Genomic DNA, 17,289 nt, shown 5'->3' on the forward strand with positions numbered 1-17,289 from the left:
GTGACAGCCAAGCACAGCCACTTCTAGCTCTATGACCGGTACCGAGTATCGACAGAACTCAAACAGGCCAACTGTAAACTCACCAAGATTTATACATATTTCTTTTTTTATTACCAATCAAAAATAAATTCCGTATATCGTTTAGCAAATATTATCATTGTTTTGTGACAAAAGACACAAGAGTCATAACAACAAAACTCCCCGAGAGTCAAACTCATAACAATGCCAAAATAAATCACAAAAATATACAAATTAAAATCTTATGCAAAATAAATATGAGTTATTTGCTACGGTGGCTGTAACTCGCCTACCCATCCAGAGGCCGTTTGCGAAGGTCTCCCTTCCACGGGAAGACACGCAGGGCTGGGCCAGGTCAGGGTACTGCTCAGCCCAGGAACCAGAGATTGGAATAGGAGGTGAAAAATTGCACTGGGAGGAGGAAGTCATCGGACCAGTAATATGTGGAAATAATCATGACCCTCTGCAAAAAGTGATTATAAATGGGGACGGGAAGAAGAGGGGAGGCGGGACCATCTCTTGAAAGTAACTGTGCGTGCAAAGAGGTAGCCGTGGAAGTGTGTGCACCTGCTCCTTTGGCTTCACACACGCTCGGTTCAAGCCGTGAGTCTGCTCCACCTGGCACTCAGGTCCCAGGAACACAGCTCTGCGAGCCTCTGTGTGGACTCGGAAAGCAAGCTGCTCCTGGAGAAAACTAAGGGGTTTTCAGGCCCCAACGGGGGACAAAAGTCTGGTATCTTTTTTCCTTATGGCTTGAGAACCCATGGCTGTCACCACCTTCTCTGCAGACTTGTAGGAATCTGTGTCTGGAAGGACTTTAAAATGACCAGGGGCCAGTATACTTGGTGCAAGACATTTCCTGGTCCCCAACAGAGCACTTGGGGTAACAGGACTCACAGGCTGAGGAAAGGAGTGAATAAATAACACTCAGGAAGGCCTGTGGAGTCTCCCTCGCCTGATCTTGGGCCCCCCCCCCCCAGCAACTGTTCCACCCAATCAAAGGGCCACCGTGGACCTTGGTCCTACAGCCTCCCCGATGGCGGGAAGCCTGCAGCACAGGGAAAAGGTGCTGGGGCAGGACTGCACGTGGGGCTGGGGCTCTGAGCGCCCAGGACCACGAGCTTCAGCAAAGGCCAGGACGACATCTCACACTAGGATAACACACACGTGGGGAAGACAGGGCTGCCAGCTGTGTGCCTTTTAGGTGGATCTGTAAGTGCGTGAACAAAGCCAGGGGAGCCTCAGCCACAGAGGAAAGGGCATGAAGAACCTGCTTAGGTTGGCTTCCTACAACGTCCTCTTGTCCTCAATCCCCAAGAGGCACTGGGGTTTTGGATTAGAAACCGGGAGTCCGGAAAGAAGGGCTTGGTGGGTCGGTGACTGAAACCTGACTTTCGCTGTGGGGTGGGAAGGGGGATGGAACGAATTGCTAACGACGTAGATGCCCATGACCAGGTTCCCTCCTGGCCCCGAAAGGAGCATCGCAGACAAGTCCCCTCTAACGCAGTCGCTCCCCCAACCTGGGGAAAACCTTTGGTGAAAGTGAGGTCAGGGCCTGGGGAGCAGGGGTTAGCAATCAATCTTAAAGGTGTGAGACCCTGCCTAACACTTGGACTCAGCCCCATTACAAGGGGAGAGTTGTCCAGAGCAGATAGGAGGGACGGGGCGAGAGTCCTCAGCGGAGCCCAACTCACCAGGAGAGCCCGTCAGCAGAGTTCTAGGAGATTCCTGGGTCCAGCGATTACCAGGAGGAGGTGTGCTCCTCTCCGCAGTTGCGAGTGTCACGTCCCTGATCACAGTTCCCAGAATCCCTCGGCCTCGGCGACACCAGGCGAGCCTCAGCGCGTGTCCGGGCAATTGTTCTCAGCACTATTTGGTTCTTTGCTTCCTGGGAAGAACTGTCTTCCCTCCCAAGAGAAAAACTTCCTCCAGCAGGCCCCTGGGATGCCATCTCTGGAGGAGGCAGAGGAGATGCAGAAAGAGTAGGCTTCCTGAGTCAGGGACATAGCCAAAAAGGTCACGGCTGGGAGCAGGTTATGGCTATTGCTTCCCGGGGTGAGAAACCCTACCCCTTTTAAAGTTTTTGTGGGAAAAAAAAAAAAAAAATTGTTTTTAAATAAAGTTCCTTAACCCTGTCTTCCCTTCCCCATATGGTATTAAAAAGAGGTGAGATGAGCCTAGTTTAGAAGCGCTCCTGGTCGCCAGCCCATTGCCCCACAGTCCAGGGTGGGCAGCTGCCAGCTCGCAGCTGTTCAGAGGTCCCTATCGGAGGCCAGATCCCCCTCGGGTCGGGGGCCATCTGGCTGCTCAGTCAGACAGGCTATCTGTACCCCTTCCGGCCTAACAGGCTCCCTGTCTTCGTGTGGGCCCACTGGGGAGGCCCCCGCGGGGCTGGCGGGGGACCCCGGGCCCTCCCGTCAGATGGCGCCCTCGAGGGAGGCTCTGTGCAGCAAGGAGTTGCGCTCGTTCAGGAGAGTCGTGGTCTCGTCCACCAGGGGCAACTCGGACTTGTCGGTCAAGTTCTCGGTACAGATGGTGCACCCATCCGGGGGGAACTGGGGGCAGTTCTCCATGCGTGAGGCCAGCAGCCCATTCTGGTACTGTTGCCGGGTGATCTGCAGGGGGAAGCGGGAGGGCCTGGTTCACCGACAGCAGAGGGAGGCTGCGAGTCCAGGAGAGAGGGCGTGACCCAGGGGGTGGGGCGGGGGGGTGACCAAAGAGCGAGGAGCTAGAGTAGGAGGGACATGCATCCCGGGGGGCCCTCCGTGCTGGGTGTGGTGGATCAAAGAAAGAAGCTGCCGGTCAGAGGCAGAGTGATCCAGACGCCCAGGATGAGGAGGATGGTGCTGCCTGGGAAGAGGGCCATGGGGAGCGCTCACCTTAATGTACTGGAGGTCCATGAGCGCCCGGACGCTGAAGTCGGAGGTGTACTGGCCCAGGATGGAGCTGCCGAACTGGTGGCTGCTGCCCGCCAAGGGGGCTGTGCTCGACGCCGTTTCCGAGCGGTCCGGGTAGCTGAGGGAGGCCGAGCGGCTGAGGGGTGCGGGGTGGGACGGGGAGCGGTCTGTGGAGGGAGAGAGGCTGTCAGGCCGGGGGCCAGCCTGGTGCCCCTCACAGCCTCCCGTCCAACCTTGTCCACGGACACCCGGGCAGTGGTGCCCCCACCGGCAGCGGGAAGTAGTTCTCGGGCACAAACGAACGGAAGCTCTGCCTGCAGGTCTGACCTCATCAACGCCAATGAGTTAGTTTGTTTAGGACTGTGGTGCAGTAAGTATTAAAAAGTCTACCCAAACAGATGAACAAAACAGAAAACAAAAACCAGAGACACAGAAAGTTTATGGCTACAAAACCCCTCATTTCCCCAACAGCTGATCAGGCAAGGGTGACACAACGATGACCCGAGCATGGCAGAGGAGCCACTGGACAGCTTCTGTCAAGGGACATAAACTGCATAGTTTTAAATTACATGAAAAGGAAGAACCTACAGTTTGCACTCTCTCACCACACGTCATACACCCCCCAACATGACACACTGTTCACATCTCAAAATGCTCGTAAGAGCTCAAAAGTGTGTTCTGCACGTAACCTGTTGTGTGTGGAACAGTCCTGCCCTGTGTCTGCTGAGCCCAGCCAGTCTGGCAGGGGGATGGGGGTGCAGCAGGTTCCTCTCAGAGGAACCTAGAGGCCCCAGAGCTCCAGGCTTCCCACTCTGGGGTGTCTGGGGGCTGGGTCCCAGTCCGCCTCCCATGAGGCAGAGCCTGGGGTAGCGGTGGCAGTGCCTCTTCCCGCCACTAGGGGAAGCACAGGCCTCCATTCGGTCGACTGTAACCAGGAAAGGGGAATGACTCAACCTCCAACGAGGAAGGAACCAGCTCCTTATTTTGGAAAAGGAAGGGCACACACATTACTGTACATCATTAGCTCGTATTTTTGGGAACACTCAGGAAACAATGAAATGCACCAAGAAGTTAATTGTGGAGGCATACTGGCTTGTTTTAAACAAACAGGAAGTGGACTAAGCTGATTTGCTTAGTTAACTAGTAAGTTACTAACTGCTGAGTTAGCTATTCTAACAAACAGACCAGTGAAAAGAGCAACCATTGAATCTGGGTGGCTGAACCAAGTGCGACTGAACTGAGTAATACTCTACGTTTGCGTTTCATTCATGAAACTAGGAAAATACAGTCTGGATATTCTATGATTAGGTGATATACAACCACTAGAGGACCATGTGCATGTATCACTCATTCTAACTCAGGCAACACCTCTGATTAAGTTCTGGCAAAGAACAGAAACACTAGGGATATTGCTTAATATTTAACATTAATTATTTGGATGATAGAATGATTTTAATTAATGCTTATTAACACTCCAGGAACAGGAACTGAATTTAAACCAACATAAATTAGTCACATGGCCTATTAAAAACAGAGGTCTAGAAATATAACAAAATATGAAGTGTTTGTTTCTGAATAATGAAATTATGATGCTTCTTAATTTTCTTAAGATTTTTTTCCACCTTCCCAATTTTCTAAATAAGCTATGTTACTTTTATGATTAAAACAAAACAAAACAAAAAAACAGGGGGTTTGACTTGTTAAGTCCATTTCTGGAAGAATATTCTAAGGACATAATCTTAAATACAGAAGAAGTTTTTCCGTAAAGAGGTTTACATCATGCTGTTATACTTAGAATATAGACCCCCATGAATATGCATAAGGGGGAAAAAAACAAATGAAGGCACGCCTGCTTGGTGAAACCCTGTGTAGCTCTAACTAGAAAGCTTATGGAAAAGTGTTTCGGTTCCCATATTAGGTAAAGACATCAGGATTCAAACCATGTATGCATCAACTCCCGGCCATCTATGAGACAGAAGCAAGAGCAGAAGAGGAGAGTGAGGCTGAGGGGTTGGCCAGTGAGGGCTGACATGGCCCATTCTGTTCTCATCAGACAGCCCCCTGCTCAAAGACCATTAATTGCTTTGTACTTCCCATCACTGCCAAAAGTTGGCTGTGTTTGAACGGGACAAGTGACTTCTAAATCACCTTTTTACTTTTTTTTTTTTTTAAAGAGGATCAATTAAAAAAAGTGTGTGTTTGTACATTTAAGATGGAAAAAAACCCAGCTGTACAAACATAATAGGGGAAACAGTTGACTGAAGTGACAGGTTTTTAGCACTGCTGGGGCCCCGGGACCTTCTCTAAGTTACGCACTGAGACCGGAGCTCAAAGGCACTCGTAATGCTCTTCTCCTCCGGCCTCAGCAGCCCGGGCCAGAATCCTGACATCAGGACCTCTGCTGCCGCAGTATACATGGGATAGGAATCCCTCGAACTGAGTGATTCTGGGGCCAACACAGTTCCCACCGACCCTGGGACAAGGCTCGGGAGTGTGACATATCAAAGGCCAGAAATAGCATGTTTCTGTGGCTTTTGGAATTTTCCTAAACACTTTCTGATTGGAATGTCACATTTTGGTTGTAATAGAGAAAAAACAAATAGTAACTGAGCGCTAACTAAACATTTTGTATCAATTCTCTCACTGCTGCCAACAATTCTAAGAAGAGGGCACATGTATTGTTCCCGTTTCACAGGAGGAAACTAAGACTTAGAAAAGGTAAGTCAGCTCCCGGAATCATTTAGCTGCTGTCTACGGAGACCCCATTCAACCAGGGCAGTATGACTGCGGCCACACTTCTAACCACCCAGCTGCTGCCTCCCCCTGGCAGGTGGAACCAGCAGCCAAAGAGTGAAAACCAAAGCCTGTGAGGAAAGCTGGAAAGTTTTTTAGAGAAAGCTGATGGGGTGACAAGTCATCCTGCTGAGGCCCGTGAGTGGCCCTGAGCAGCTGGGCTCCCTTGGCCTGGCCGGGAGCCACCCTCCACTCCCAGCCTGTCACCTGCAGGCGTGTGTGTCTCTTCTCAAAGACCGAAGGACCTTTGGGGAAACCCTTCCAGGACCTGGGCAAAGGCACATAGTAATTGGGCCCCAGGCCAAGCAGAGCCAGCACTGGCCAGGCTGGCCCACAACTGTGAGCAGGTGGGATGGCACAGGTGCTGGGCGGGGGCGGGGCCCCCAGTGCCTGCTGGGAGCGGTTAATGCAGCTGCAGTGTGCGGGCTCGGGCGGCAGGTGGCAGTGCAAATTCTCCAGCCATGCCACGTTACCTGAGAGCCAGGAGAGCAGGGAGTTCCGCTTGCCAGGCGGACACCTGACCAGGGTGGAAGGCACTGGAGCAAAAGAGGAAAAGGTCAGTGATGGGTGGGGTGGACGTGGAGCCGTAGGTACAGGATGGAGAAGCAGACTTGCTGGGGGCCAGGTTCCGTCGAGCAGAGAGGGGGGCACAACAGTAGAGGGGACCCGGCTCTGATGGGGAGGGTGCTCAGAGCTGACCAGAGCCCTGATCAGAGAAGGGCAGAAGCTGGTGGGGTGCGCCCAGAGCCCCCGGAAGTCGTCTCCCCTCCCTTCCAGCCACTGCAAGTGGGAACCAGGGGCCTCCACATCAAAAGACAGAGCCCAGGACCCTAACCAGGCTCTGAGGCGTGGCTGCAGAGAAAGGGTGCTTGGAGGAACGTCCCGTGACTGTGTGCCCTGCTGCACAAGATTTCCCCAAGCTGGACCGCAAGAGGTGCTCTCAGGAGGGGCAGAGAAGTCCTCCCCAGGCCTGGGGCACCTGGGCAGGGGCCACCTGTTCCAAAACCCAGCTCTGCAGCCTTGTTTCCCACTCCCCTCCCCCAGGAGCCTGCTCACGCTGGTGGAGGAGCTGAGCTGAGTCAGTATGCACGGGTGCCCAGCCCCCCGCACAGGGGTCCTCGTTGTCAAAGGACAGTAACAGGCACAGCACGGAGGCTCCCCAGGAGCTGCAGCAGCCCCCTCACCATGTGCCTGTCCCCGGCACCAAAGCAGACTTTCACCCCCCAGCCCGCAGCAACCTGGGGCCGGAGGGGTCATACAACTGGCAAGGAGCCGAGCCGGGCGAGACTTGGGCCTCGTCTGCAGGGCACCCCCTCCAGCAAGGGGAGCCTGAGCCACCCAGGACTGGAGAAGCAGAGGGCGCCGGGGTGGCCAGAGTGGCCCTTCTCAGAGGCTGTCCAGTCCTTTCTTTGCCCCCAGGTCCCTTTATTCCATCAGAACGGCCCCTTAACCAAAAGGCAGTGGCTCAGCCCCCTGAAAAGCCGAAGGCATCTGCAAACTGCGCGGCCAGAAAACAGGCCCTGGCCCGGCCTCCAAACGTGGGAGCTATGGGTCCCCTTCCCCCACCCTGACTCCCCTGGCCCAGTCTTCACAAGTGAGGCCCTGCAGCCTCCCTCCACTTGCCTCCCTCTCAACTGGCCTCCCACCATCACGGCTAAGGAGGGCCACTGTGGCCCGCTTGCCCAGTTGGCCCACTCTGCTGTCATAGGTCCTCCCGCTCAAGGGCCACTAATGGCCTCCTGCTTCATATCGCAAGCAAATACCATCAACTTCCTGCGGCTCCCTGACTCATATCCACCCTTTTCCTCATCTCCTGGTGGGCTGGTGTCCCCACCTCAGAACACGCTCTCAGCTCCCTCCGGGCTTTCGTCAGAATCCCCTTCTCATCTCTTCTCTCCACCCTCTGAACCCTGTCCCAAGGGGCGAGTCACTGCTCTTCCAGGCCACTTCCCCGAGGCCCTGGCAGCTCTGGCCCTCGCTGGCCTCCTCTCCCCCGAGCCACCTGGGTTATGACCCTTCTAGGCGGCCCTAGGTTCTGGGGGGCCAGTCCGAGTCTCTCCCCCTCCAGGAGTGCTGGAGGGCGGCCCAGACATGGCCCAGAGACTCACCAGAGGGGAACGAGGACAGGGCCATGGTCCCGTAGTAGGAGAAGGCGCCCGTCTCAAACTTCATGTTCTCCTTCCCGGCCTCCACCTCTACCTTCCCCTGAAAGAACGCAGGTCAGGGTTACAAACAGAGTTGAGAAGGAAAAAACACCCGGGAAGAAAAAGCCTGAGGCACGAGGGAGAAGCGAGGAGTGCACAGGGCTGTGTGCCCCGTGGAGGAGCTAGTTCCAGAGCCCTGGAGACCCGGGGGCGCAACGGTGGCCTTGCAGGAGGAAGACGGGCAACGGGGAGCAGAGGCTCAAGGGCAGGAAAGCAGGTGAGAGGGCAGCGCGGGCACGGAGGGCGGGGCGGGGCAGGCGCACCTGCAGGATGAGGATAAAGTAGTCAGCCGGCTTGTTGCGGGTGTACAGGTAATGGCGGACGTAGTACTTGTTGTGTTCATCGAACTTGAGCTCCTGAATGACATCCGGGTACTTGAGCAGCCGCAGCAGGATCTTCTCTGATATCAGAGCGGGGCTGAACTGGGGAACCTCTGGAGGAGGAGAGAGGAGGATTTCACATGAGGCCAGGCTGGGCCGGGCAGTGCCTGGAAGATGGTCACTGCTGTGCTGGACGGCTCCTCACTGCCTGGCCCTGCCTTCGCGGAGGACGTGACCTTGGCTCCGGCCTCAGTACACGCAAGTCTGTCACCGGTTGGGCCTGAACAGTGGCTCCTGCACTAATAGAACATGACCTCAGGCAAACTCCTTCACCCGTGCCTCAGTTTTCTCATCTGTAAAATGGGGATTTAAAACTTCATGGGGTCGCTGTTTGGTGAAATGGGATAACCGATGTAGGACACTTAGACACACGCTTGCCACATGCGAAGTGCCTAATAAACGTGACTATCACTACTGTCAGTATCCACATCATCAACAGCCCGGCAGGAAAAGCACAGGAGAGGGAAGGATCACAGCTTTAGCAAGTGAGGGCTGGGAAGGAAGTCAGACCGAGGGGAGAGGACAGAGCAGGCGGGCGTTTTCCTAATCAATCACCCGGGTCTCCAAGGGAGCTTTGAGTCAGGGGTGAGAAGAGAGAAAAGTCACTGACCTAGAAGTCAGGTCCCGAGGGGCCCAGCAGATGCAGGCGCAGGGGAGGCAGAGAGACGAGAAGGGAGCTGGATCCAGACGCTCAGAGAGGATGAGCAGGCAGGGCTGTGGGCTGTACCCAGGGGGAGGGGGCATATGGAAGGGCCTCCTTCTCCCTCCTCAACGGGGAGCCCGGTGCCCACCTCAGGTCCTCCCAGCACATAACAGCCCAAACAAACCCAGACGGTTCCTGGAAGTTTGTAGCAGCAACCCATTAACGGGGAAAACAAACCGCAGGGATCGTCGGTGGGGATGGAAGGAAAACACCTCGCCCCCTTCCAGAGGCAGCGGCGCGTGCCCCAGGCCCTTCATCTGCTGTAGCCCTTGTCCCCTGGGGAGGAGTAACCAGAGGCCCAGTACGTCTCCCTCCGGGGCTGTATCCCACCGACACCCGAAGGCCCCCCTCTTGCTCTTACCCGTGGACAGGAAGCGGTGAGCAGCCAGAAGCAGCTGAGGTGAAATTTTCACCTTGAGCTCATTGTCAGCATCCTTGAAGGCTGAGAAGTCACGTTTGTTCTTCTCAGATACCCGTTTCCGGCTTCGGTTGTCAGCTGCAAGAGAGGGAATGTGGAACTGAGAACAGCATCCCCCAAGGACTGGGGAACAGACTGGTACCCACCCGCCGGCTCCCAGCTCCGCGGGCCCTTCTTCCACCAGAAGCAGAAGCAGCAGTGTCTGGGCTGAGACACAAACGCTGGGAGGAAGGAAGGCGGCTCCTGTGGATGCTCCGAGCAGCCCTGGCTGGCGCCCAGCCTCCCGTCCCCACAGCGGCCTTCCCCCTGGGGACAGCAGGTGCCAGTCTGAGCAGAGCAGGGCAGGGAAGGGTGGGAAGGGGACTCACTGTACATATCAGACTCGTCCAGGATCTCGGACTTGATGATCTCCTCGATGACGTCCTCCAGGGTGACCAGGCCCAGCACCTCGTAGAAGGGGTCACCTTCGCCCTCGTTGTTCACCTTCTGCACGATGGCCAGGTGGGACTTCCCTGCGGGGACAATATAATGAGTCAAACAAGAGCAGAGGGACCAGTCATGAGACTCCTCGACCAAAAGTTAACGCATTTGGGGTCATGAGTCACTGGGGTGGGGTCATGAACGGCCTTTTTTCCCCTTTCTGCATTTCCTGAAGCTCCTACTGCAAACAGACATTGCTTTTATGGCAAGGAAAACCAAAAGTATGTTTCAATGTAAAGGCATTTAATTAAGGACCATTTGTTTAAATAGAATGAAAATGGCAAGGCCCTGCCTGGTGCCGCGCATCAGGGGCTCCTGGGACCCCTGGGAAGGGGAGAGACCCACCCTGACAACTCGTGGACAGAGGCAGCATTGGTCAGAGCCCTGCGTGCACCAGCTGGACATGGGGCTCCCCAGGGGGCCCACGCCGCCCCCCATGGGCCTCAGAGGCCACTCACGTTCCTTCACCCGGTGCTCCCTGGCAAAACTTGCCTGCGTGTACCCCGGGGCTGTGATCCTGCCCAAGGCAAGGGCTCTCAGTTCCCAAAGCCATTAACAAATTAGCCCAGGCTATAATTAGGCCAGGCAGGTACTATAATTAGAGGAGGGTCACCCTTAGAAGCAAGAAAGAAAGTTAGGAGGCAGAGGGTGGGGAGGAAGGACCCTCCACAGAAGCTCTGTGTGGGGTGGCAGGGCTTCCCAGGCCCTCCTTTGGGGTCCCACACTGCTCTCGTGCCCCTCGCCCCAGCGCGTGACAATGACACGGCGACAGCCAAGAAGGGCCCGGCCCCCACTCTGGGTTGAACGGGACCGTGTGACCCACACACGAGGACACGGGTCTAGAGCAGCCTAAGGGGAGAAGGCCCGGAGAGCTGTGAAGGTCAAGTCAGGGTCTCCTGCTCAGCTTCCCCCGCATGACCCAGTCTCAGCCCTGACTCTAGCGCACGGTCCGCAGAGGATGTTCTCCAGGTCTCTAAGGCCTCAGGGAATCCCAGCCCCAGGATGCATCTTCATAACTCCTAGGGGCCTCTGAGGGAGAACAGAGACATGCCAGTTCTCGGGACCAGCATTTCTAAAAATAAAGTGAAAAATCGCAGAGTACACCACATGGGGGGAAGTACTGTTTTTCGTTTGTGTGGTTGGTTTTTTTGTGTGTGAAACTTTTCCACAATGTGCCGGTCACTGTGGTATCCTTATTTCCAGTCGTGGTCAAAAAACTTTCAGCACTTTGTCAGGCAGAGCCATGGACTCGATTAAAACTTTCCAGTGTCTTCCAGAGCTGAGCCGGCAAGACCCAGAGCTCGGCCAAGGTCCTCAGCAGGCAGCAGCCAGTCAGGGCCAGAACCCTGGTGTCCGGCCCCCCGGCCTCTTCACCTGCCACTGCTGCCCATCCCGGAGCGCTCTCTGGAGACAGAAACGATGCTCTGAGGGGCCTGGGGCAGCCAGTTAAGCTGTGTCATCAGGCGGGAACCAGACTTCGAGCAAGGTAGCTTTTGCTGCTTCCAGACAGCACACCCTAATGAGCCTGGGAGTGCCCAGCGCTGGGGAGACACGCAGGCCCCCACAGGCACTCTGGTGGGTGGGCAGGTAAACGGGCACTCATTTCAGGAGGCCAAGTTGGAGGCATGTCTCAGAATTCAGGGTCCCTAAGCTTGGACTTGGAAATTCCACAGGTAGGAACTTACTCTACGGACATAATTTTCAAAATGTAGAAAGACAGAAAAAGCAAAGGGGTTCATCAGAACATTCTTTTTAACAACCTCAAACCTCGAGAGCAATGGAGCAGGAGTCCTTAACAGGAGCCACTGCTGTTCTGGGGAGAATGCGGCACAGCCGGATGAACCACATTGTGGAAGGAAGCCCTGGAGAGGCTATAACGGGACAGAATGCGTGCTGCCATCTGCCTGCGAGGGGCGGTGAGGTGTAAACTACCCTGTCAGCGTCTGGAGGAGACAACCATGGCCACCTTCGGGGATATTTGGAGTTTGAGGGAAGGGCCTTGTTATCCCTTACTTTATACCCTTCTATATTGTTCTAGGCATGTTTTACTTCTACAGTTTTTCTTTTTTAATTGAGAAAAAATGAAGGGGGAAAAACAAAATTAAAGGGAACAAAGGGAAACTGGTGAGAGGGGGTGAGCAAGGACCCTCCCTGCCTAACCTGCCGCAGACTGAGCCCCGGAGAACAGGGTGGGTGTGGCTCAGTCCCCAGGTCCTTGCTCACAGCCCAGAAGTCAGAGCCCCTGCGGAGAAGACACAGCTCCAGTAATCTGAGAAAACCTCCCCCTCCCCACTGAACCCTCTAATTAACCCACAGACTCAGAACAAGTCCTGACCCACAAAACAATCACGGGTCACACTGGGCCTCACAGGGAAAGGTGGGTGGCTTCTCTGAAGGACCGTAATGCCCCTCCTGTGGATGAAACGAGCAGATTCCTTGAGCCCCTCTCAGCCCTCCTCGCTCCTCTCTGGGGCACCTTGGTTTGTGGAATCCACTGGTGGGTGTGGGTGCCCTCTAGTGGCAGCACCTTGCAGACAGGTACCCCGTAGGTAAGGCAACCCGGGGCACTGCCCACGGCCAGCCCTGCTCTGCGGCTAAGAGCTTGGAACACTGCACTGACTGTGGCTGGCCAGTTGGGCCCCATGCAAAGGTGCTGGGCTGGGGGCCAGTCAGTCATCCTCTGCTGGCCCGGGCACAGGACCCTGGGCCGTGTCTGCCTTCTTCTAATTTATCTGCCCAGAGGAGCCATTCTTGGGTCGTAGCAGAACCATCTCCCCACCTGGTCAGAGAACCTCTCTTGCCAAGGTCACCAATGACCTCCAACGGTGGGGTCTCATTCTCAGATGACCTGCCCAGGCCACAGTCTCTGACAAGAGGCCAACTCTCTCCCTCCCCCTGGAAATCCTCCCTCTCCTCGGCTTCCAGGACACGGCTCTCCTGGTGTTCCTCTGACCTCAGGGCTGTTTCTTCTCCTTGAGAAGAGAGGGTCCCAGGGCTCAGTCCTTGCACCTGGTCCCTTGCCTCTGGACTTTAAATACAAACCATACGTCAAAGTGTCTCAAATAACTATGAGCAGCCCAGCCCTCTCCTGTGCCCTCCAGACTCACATATCTAGCTGCTCGCTGACAGCTAGCTCCACGTGGATGTCTAACATCTTGAACTTAACTCGGCCAAAACCTAGCTCCTGCCCTTCCCCCAGACCTCCCCAATCTCCATCCATCCAGTGGATGGGGCCCTGGAGGAATAAACTTTGCCACCTCTATTTCTTTTTTTCTTTGGCCACGCTGTGCGGCATGCGGGATCTTAGTTCCCCAACCAGGGTTCGAACCCGAGCCCCCTGCAGTGGAAGTGCAGAGTCCTAACCACTGGATCGCCAGGGAAGTCCCTGATTCCTCTGTTTCTCTACCCTTCTACATCCAGCCCACTCAGCGGATCCCATCAGCTCTGCCTGCAATGGACACCCAGAATCCAACCTCTTCTGGGAGCCTCCACTGCTACTGCCGCGTGCTGAGCCACGTGCACCTCCTCTCACCCAGAGGGTGAGAACCCAAGTCTTCATCCTGGACCCGAGTCTACTCTCAACACAGCAGCAAGGGGGACCCTCTTACAGGAGAAGTTATAACGCCACCTCATGCTGTGCCCCACACCCTCCAGGGGCTCTGTCTCACTCCAGGTAGACTGCATACTCCTCGCAGCGGCCTGGGGCCCAAAGCCCTCCTGCTGCCCTGCTCCCTCACACTTGTGCCGCTCGGCCTCCTGGCTCTTCCTCAAACTCCTAAGGCTGCTCCCTCAGCCTGGCCTATTCCTTGCCCACATACCTGCCCAACTCAGCCTGCTTCGGGTCTTCCTTCACTGCTCAAATGTCACCTTGGCCTACCCAGAGGGCCTCACTGAGTACTGCAACCCTTCCTCCAGCCCCGCAACCCTGGTCTTTAGTTTATCACCTACAATAAACAATAGAGGGCTTCCCTGGTGGCGGAGTGGTTAAGAATCCGGCTGCTGATGCAGGGGACACAGGTTCGAGCCCTGGTCCGGGAAAATCCCACATGCCGCGGAGCAGCTAAGCCCATGCACCACAACTACTGAGCCTGCGCTGTAGAGCCCGCGAGCCACAACTACTGAGCCCGCGAGCCACAACTACTGAAGCCCGCGCACCTAGAGCCTGTGCTCTGCAACAAGAGAAGCCACCGCAATGAGAAGCCCACGCACCGCAATGAAGAGTAGCCCCCGCTCACCACAACTAGAGAAAGCCCGCATGCAGCAACGAAGACCCAACGCAGCCAAAAATAAATAAATTTAAAAAAAAAAAAGAACATTCTTGTTCATTGTGTTTATCGTTTTATGGCCCATCTTCTCCCACTAGATTGAGAGCTCCATCATATCAGAGGCTGTCGTCTGTGTTCCCGAAACTCAAAACAGCAAGCAGCACACAGCAGGTGTTCAAAGAATATTTGTGGAATGGATAATACAGTTCATGTGGATGTGCCTTAGGAAAAGAAACATAACCAATGGGGGAAGGGGGAGAGGGACGGAGACTAGGCAAAGAATTATTCTGAATTTTAGTAATCAAGAAGTTTCTGTACGGACTTCCCTGGTGGCGCAGTGGTTAAAACTCCATGCTCCCAAAGCAGGGGGCCCAGGTTCGATCCCTGGTCAGGGAACTAGATCCCACATGCATGCCGCAACTAAGAGTCTGCATGCCACAACTAAGGAGCCCATGTGCCGCAACTAAGGAGCCAGCAAGCCACAACTAAGACCCGGTGCAACCAAATAAATAAATAAATATTTAAAAAAAAAAAAAAAAAAGCAACAGGGGGTGATGACTTAAAAAAAAAAAGCAGCTTCGAACAGTAATTCAGAAATTACTATTAACTGATTTACCATTTAGAATAAGAGGATCAACTTAGGACTTACATTTATGATTCTCATTGTATGGAATTTAAATCTAATATAGAATTTCATTTTAATGAGTTACCTCATTTGATTATTAGTATCCATTCAACTGGATAATTGGATTTTGTGGGGAGAAGTGGGGTGAGAAATGAAACATGAAAATTGACGTAATACATCTACTCCAAAAGCTGAGAATCCCACATTTTCCAAGGCAGTCCTTATTCAAAGAAAAAAAGGCTGAGAAAATGTAGCAAAATGATTATATTTGGCTGACCCATATGAAATTGCTGATATTTGACTATTTTTGACCAAAAAAAAAAAAAAAAAAAGACAATTTCAATTCATATGGTTTAACCTAACAGTATGGGGGGTTCAGTATGGTTTCTGTTTTCTTTTTTATACTTTCCTAAATAGAAATTCTAAAATTTCCATAATCGATGGTAGAATTAGAAAGAAACACATAAGAAAGAAAGAAACTCTTAAAAATACTCTCACACGGCTTTGCTAGGGCTTGGGGCTTCCTCAGCCTTCTAAATTCAAGCCACTGCTAGGAAGGGGCAACCTGGCCGTGGGGAAGGGAAGGAGGCACCTTGAAATTGCTGTCCTGAGGTCACCTCTGGGCCACATCTGGCTGCAAGCTTGCCCTCTCCGCCCTTGTCAGCCTTTGTCCAGGTCAGAAAGCTGCACGAGGCCTCTAGAAACCCCCGCCGGATCGGCAGATGCAGACAGCAAGCCTGGGCCTCTTTCACTGCCCTCTCCCACCTGGAAGAGGGGGCAAGCAGAGGGAGGACCTGCCTGAGTCCCTCAACAACCCTCCCCCGCCTCTTTACCCTTCCACCGGCCCGTTAGCACTCACTGCCCGCGCGCCGCCCCGCCCCCGCTCTTCCTTTCCCAGCACTTGGAAGGCTGCAGACCGTGCCATCGGCTGCCTGGCATCGGGCTCCCTACGGACCAGGACCAGGATGCAGCTAGCCTGGCCTGCACCGTGATCCACTTCTCTCCACGGGCCCCCCATCCCTCGCCCGGTGCACAGCAGATGCTCCGAACTCTGCTAGAAACATACAGGGAGGTCTCCAGGGGCCCTGGAAAGCCCAGCCCTCCACCGCCCACAAGGCCCATTTTAGCAAACAGCTGTGGCCTCCTCCGCCCACCCCCACCCCACCCCCCCCACCCCCGGTAAAAAACCTTTATAGTCTCTCAAAGATCATAAGAAAAAAACATTACTAGGTGCTGGGTTTCAAAAGTCCACAAGGGCTCGGAGAGGCCCTACTCGCCAGCTCTAGTTGCCTTTTCTCATGGGGAAGATCCAGGGGCCCCAGATCAGACGTGGGATTACCGCCACCCAAGGTGGTGTCCTCGGCATCTCTCGCTGGCCTCCCTCGCTGGCCTCCCGGCAGGTCCCACCTCCTGCCATCCCAGGTTCCAAGACTGGCCCTGAGCTCTCAGGCGCCCCCCCCATGGGGAGAGGAGCTGGCCAGGCAGCCAGCTGCCAAGTGCAGACCCATGGCCCAAGACATAGCCTTGGGCCATGGGTCTGCACTTGCAGACAACAGGCACCCTGATTTCCTGGGAATCCCCCTCCTCCGCCTCCCTCCACCCAGCCAGGGCAGGATTAGGCTGATGATTAATCACGCTGACCTCAGCCAGCAGGAGGAGCCGTGGCCCATCCCAGAAAGAAGCCAGAGGCCAGGGTGACAGAGGAACCAGAGGGGCACAGCACAGCCCTCCCAACTCAGCTCCAAGGGGGTGGGAGAGTTACATGCAAAAAGAATACTGCAGAGCATCTAGAGCAGAGGGGGGCCGGCCGGACTGGGGAGGGCCGGGTGGAAGTTGTTTAATCAATAAGCAATTTAAAAGAACAGTGAGAAAAAATTTTTTAATTTTTTTAATTAAAAAAAAAAACACTGAGGAGGCCCTTAATTTTAATATAAATTAAAATATAAGACTTTGGTGACTAAAAGAGTGCAGTACTGGAGAGAACAATGACATTTTTCCGTCATGACCTGGCAGTATGCGTCAAGATGTAAAATGTATGACCTTGGACTCCGTTTCTTTCACTTCTAGGAAAGACCTTAACACAAAGGAAGTGCCCAGGCCATGTGCAAGGTGTGCCCAGGAGGGTCCACCCAGTGTGGTTTATGACACAGTATTGCAGCCATTAAAAAGGCTGATGTAGATATAGATTTATTTTAAAAGACGGTGGTTCACTGTTTGTGTAAAGCAGAAAGTTACAAAACAGGACAGTAAGAGCGATACTGGTTTCTTTTGCTTTTGCTTGATGCATTTTAAAGTCAATATGTATTACTTTTTAATTTTTACATTTATAATCAGAAAAGAGAAGAAGGATGTCTCATTTTGAGGGAGAGAAGCAATACAGTTCATTGCTGACTCACTAGAAGAAAACGCAACTAAAACATTTGGGGTGGTAGGATGAGGGTGACTTTGACTTTTATTTCTTAATCATTTTCCACTTTTCTAAAAGTTTCTACAGTAAATATATTAC

The 17,289-nt window shown here is 53.9% G+C and overlaps 1 protein-coding gene across 2 annotated transcripts in view; it reads right to left on the reverse strand.

Moving 5' to 3' along the window:
• Positions 1–118: 118 nt before the first annotated feature.
• Positions 119–17,289, reverse strand: part of CNNM4 (cyclin and CBS domain divalent metal cation transport mediator 4) — a 36,282-nt gene continuing 19,111 nt past the window's right edge. Inside the window, exons 2-7 of one of the 2 annotated variants that reach the window (XM_059942522.1) lie at positions 9,782–9,925; positions 9,357–9,491; positions 8,176–8,345; positions 7,817–7,913; positions 2,898–3,082; positions 119–2,633 (exon numbers count right to left, since the gene is read on the reverse strand). In XM_059942522.1, coding sequence (XP_059798505.1) covers positions 2,436–2,633; positions 2,898–3,082; positions 7,817–7,913; positions 8,176–8,345; positions 9,357–9,491; positions 9,782–9,925 — 929 coding nt within the window. In that variant the 3' untranslated portion in view covers positions 119–2,435. The remainder of the gene's footprint in view (positions 2,634–2,897; positions 3,083–7,816; positions 7,914–8,175; positions 8,346–9,356; positions 9,492–9,781; positions 9,926–17,289) is intronic. The other variant, XM_059942523.1, reaches the window with a different exon arrangement.

This window comes from Balaenoptera ricei, chromosome 13 (genome assembly GCF_028023285.1).
Source record: "Balaenoptera ricei isolate mBalRic1 chromosome 13, mBalRic1.hap2, whole genome shotgun sequence".
NCBI classification, from domain to species: Eukaryota; Metazoa; Chordata; class Mammalia; order Artiodactyla; family Balaenopteridae; genus Balaenoptera; species Balaenoptera ricei.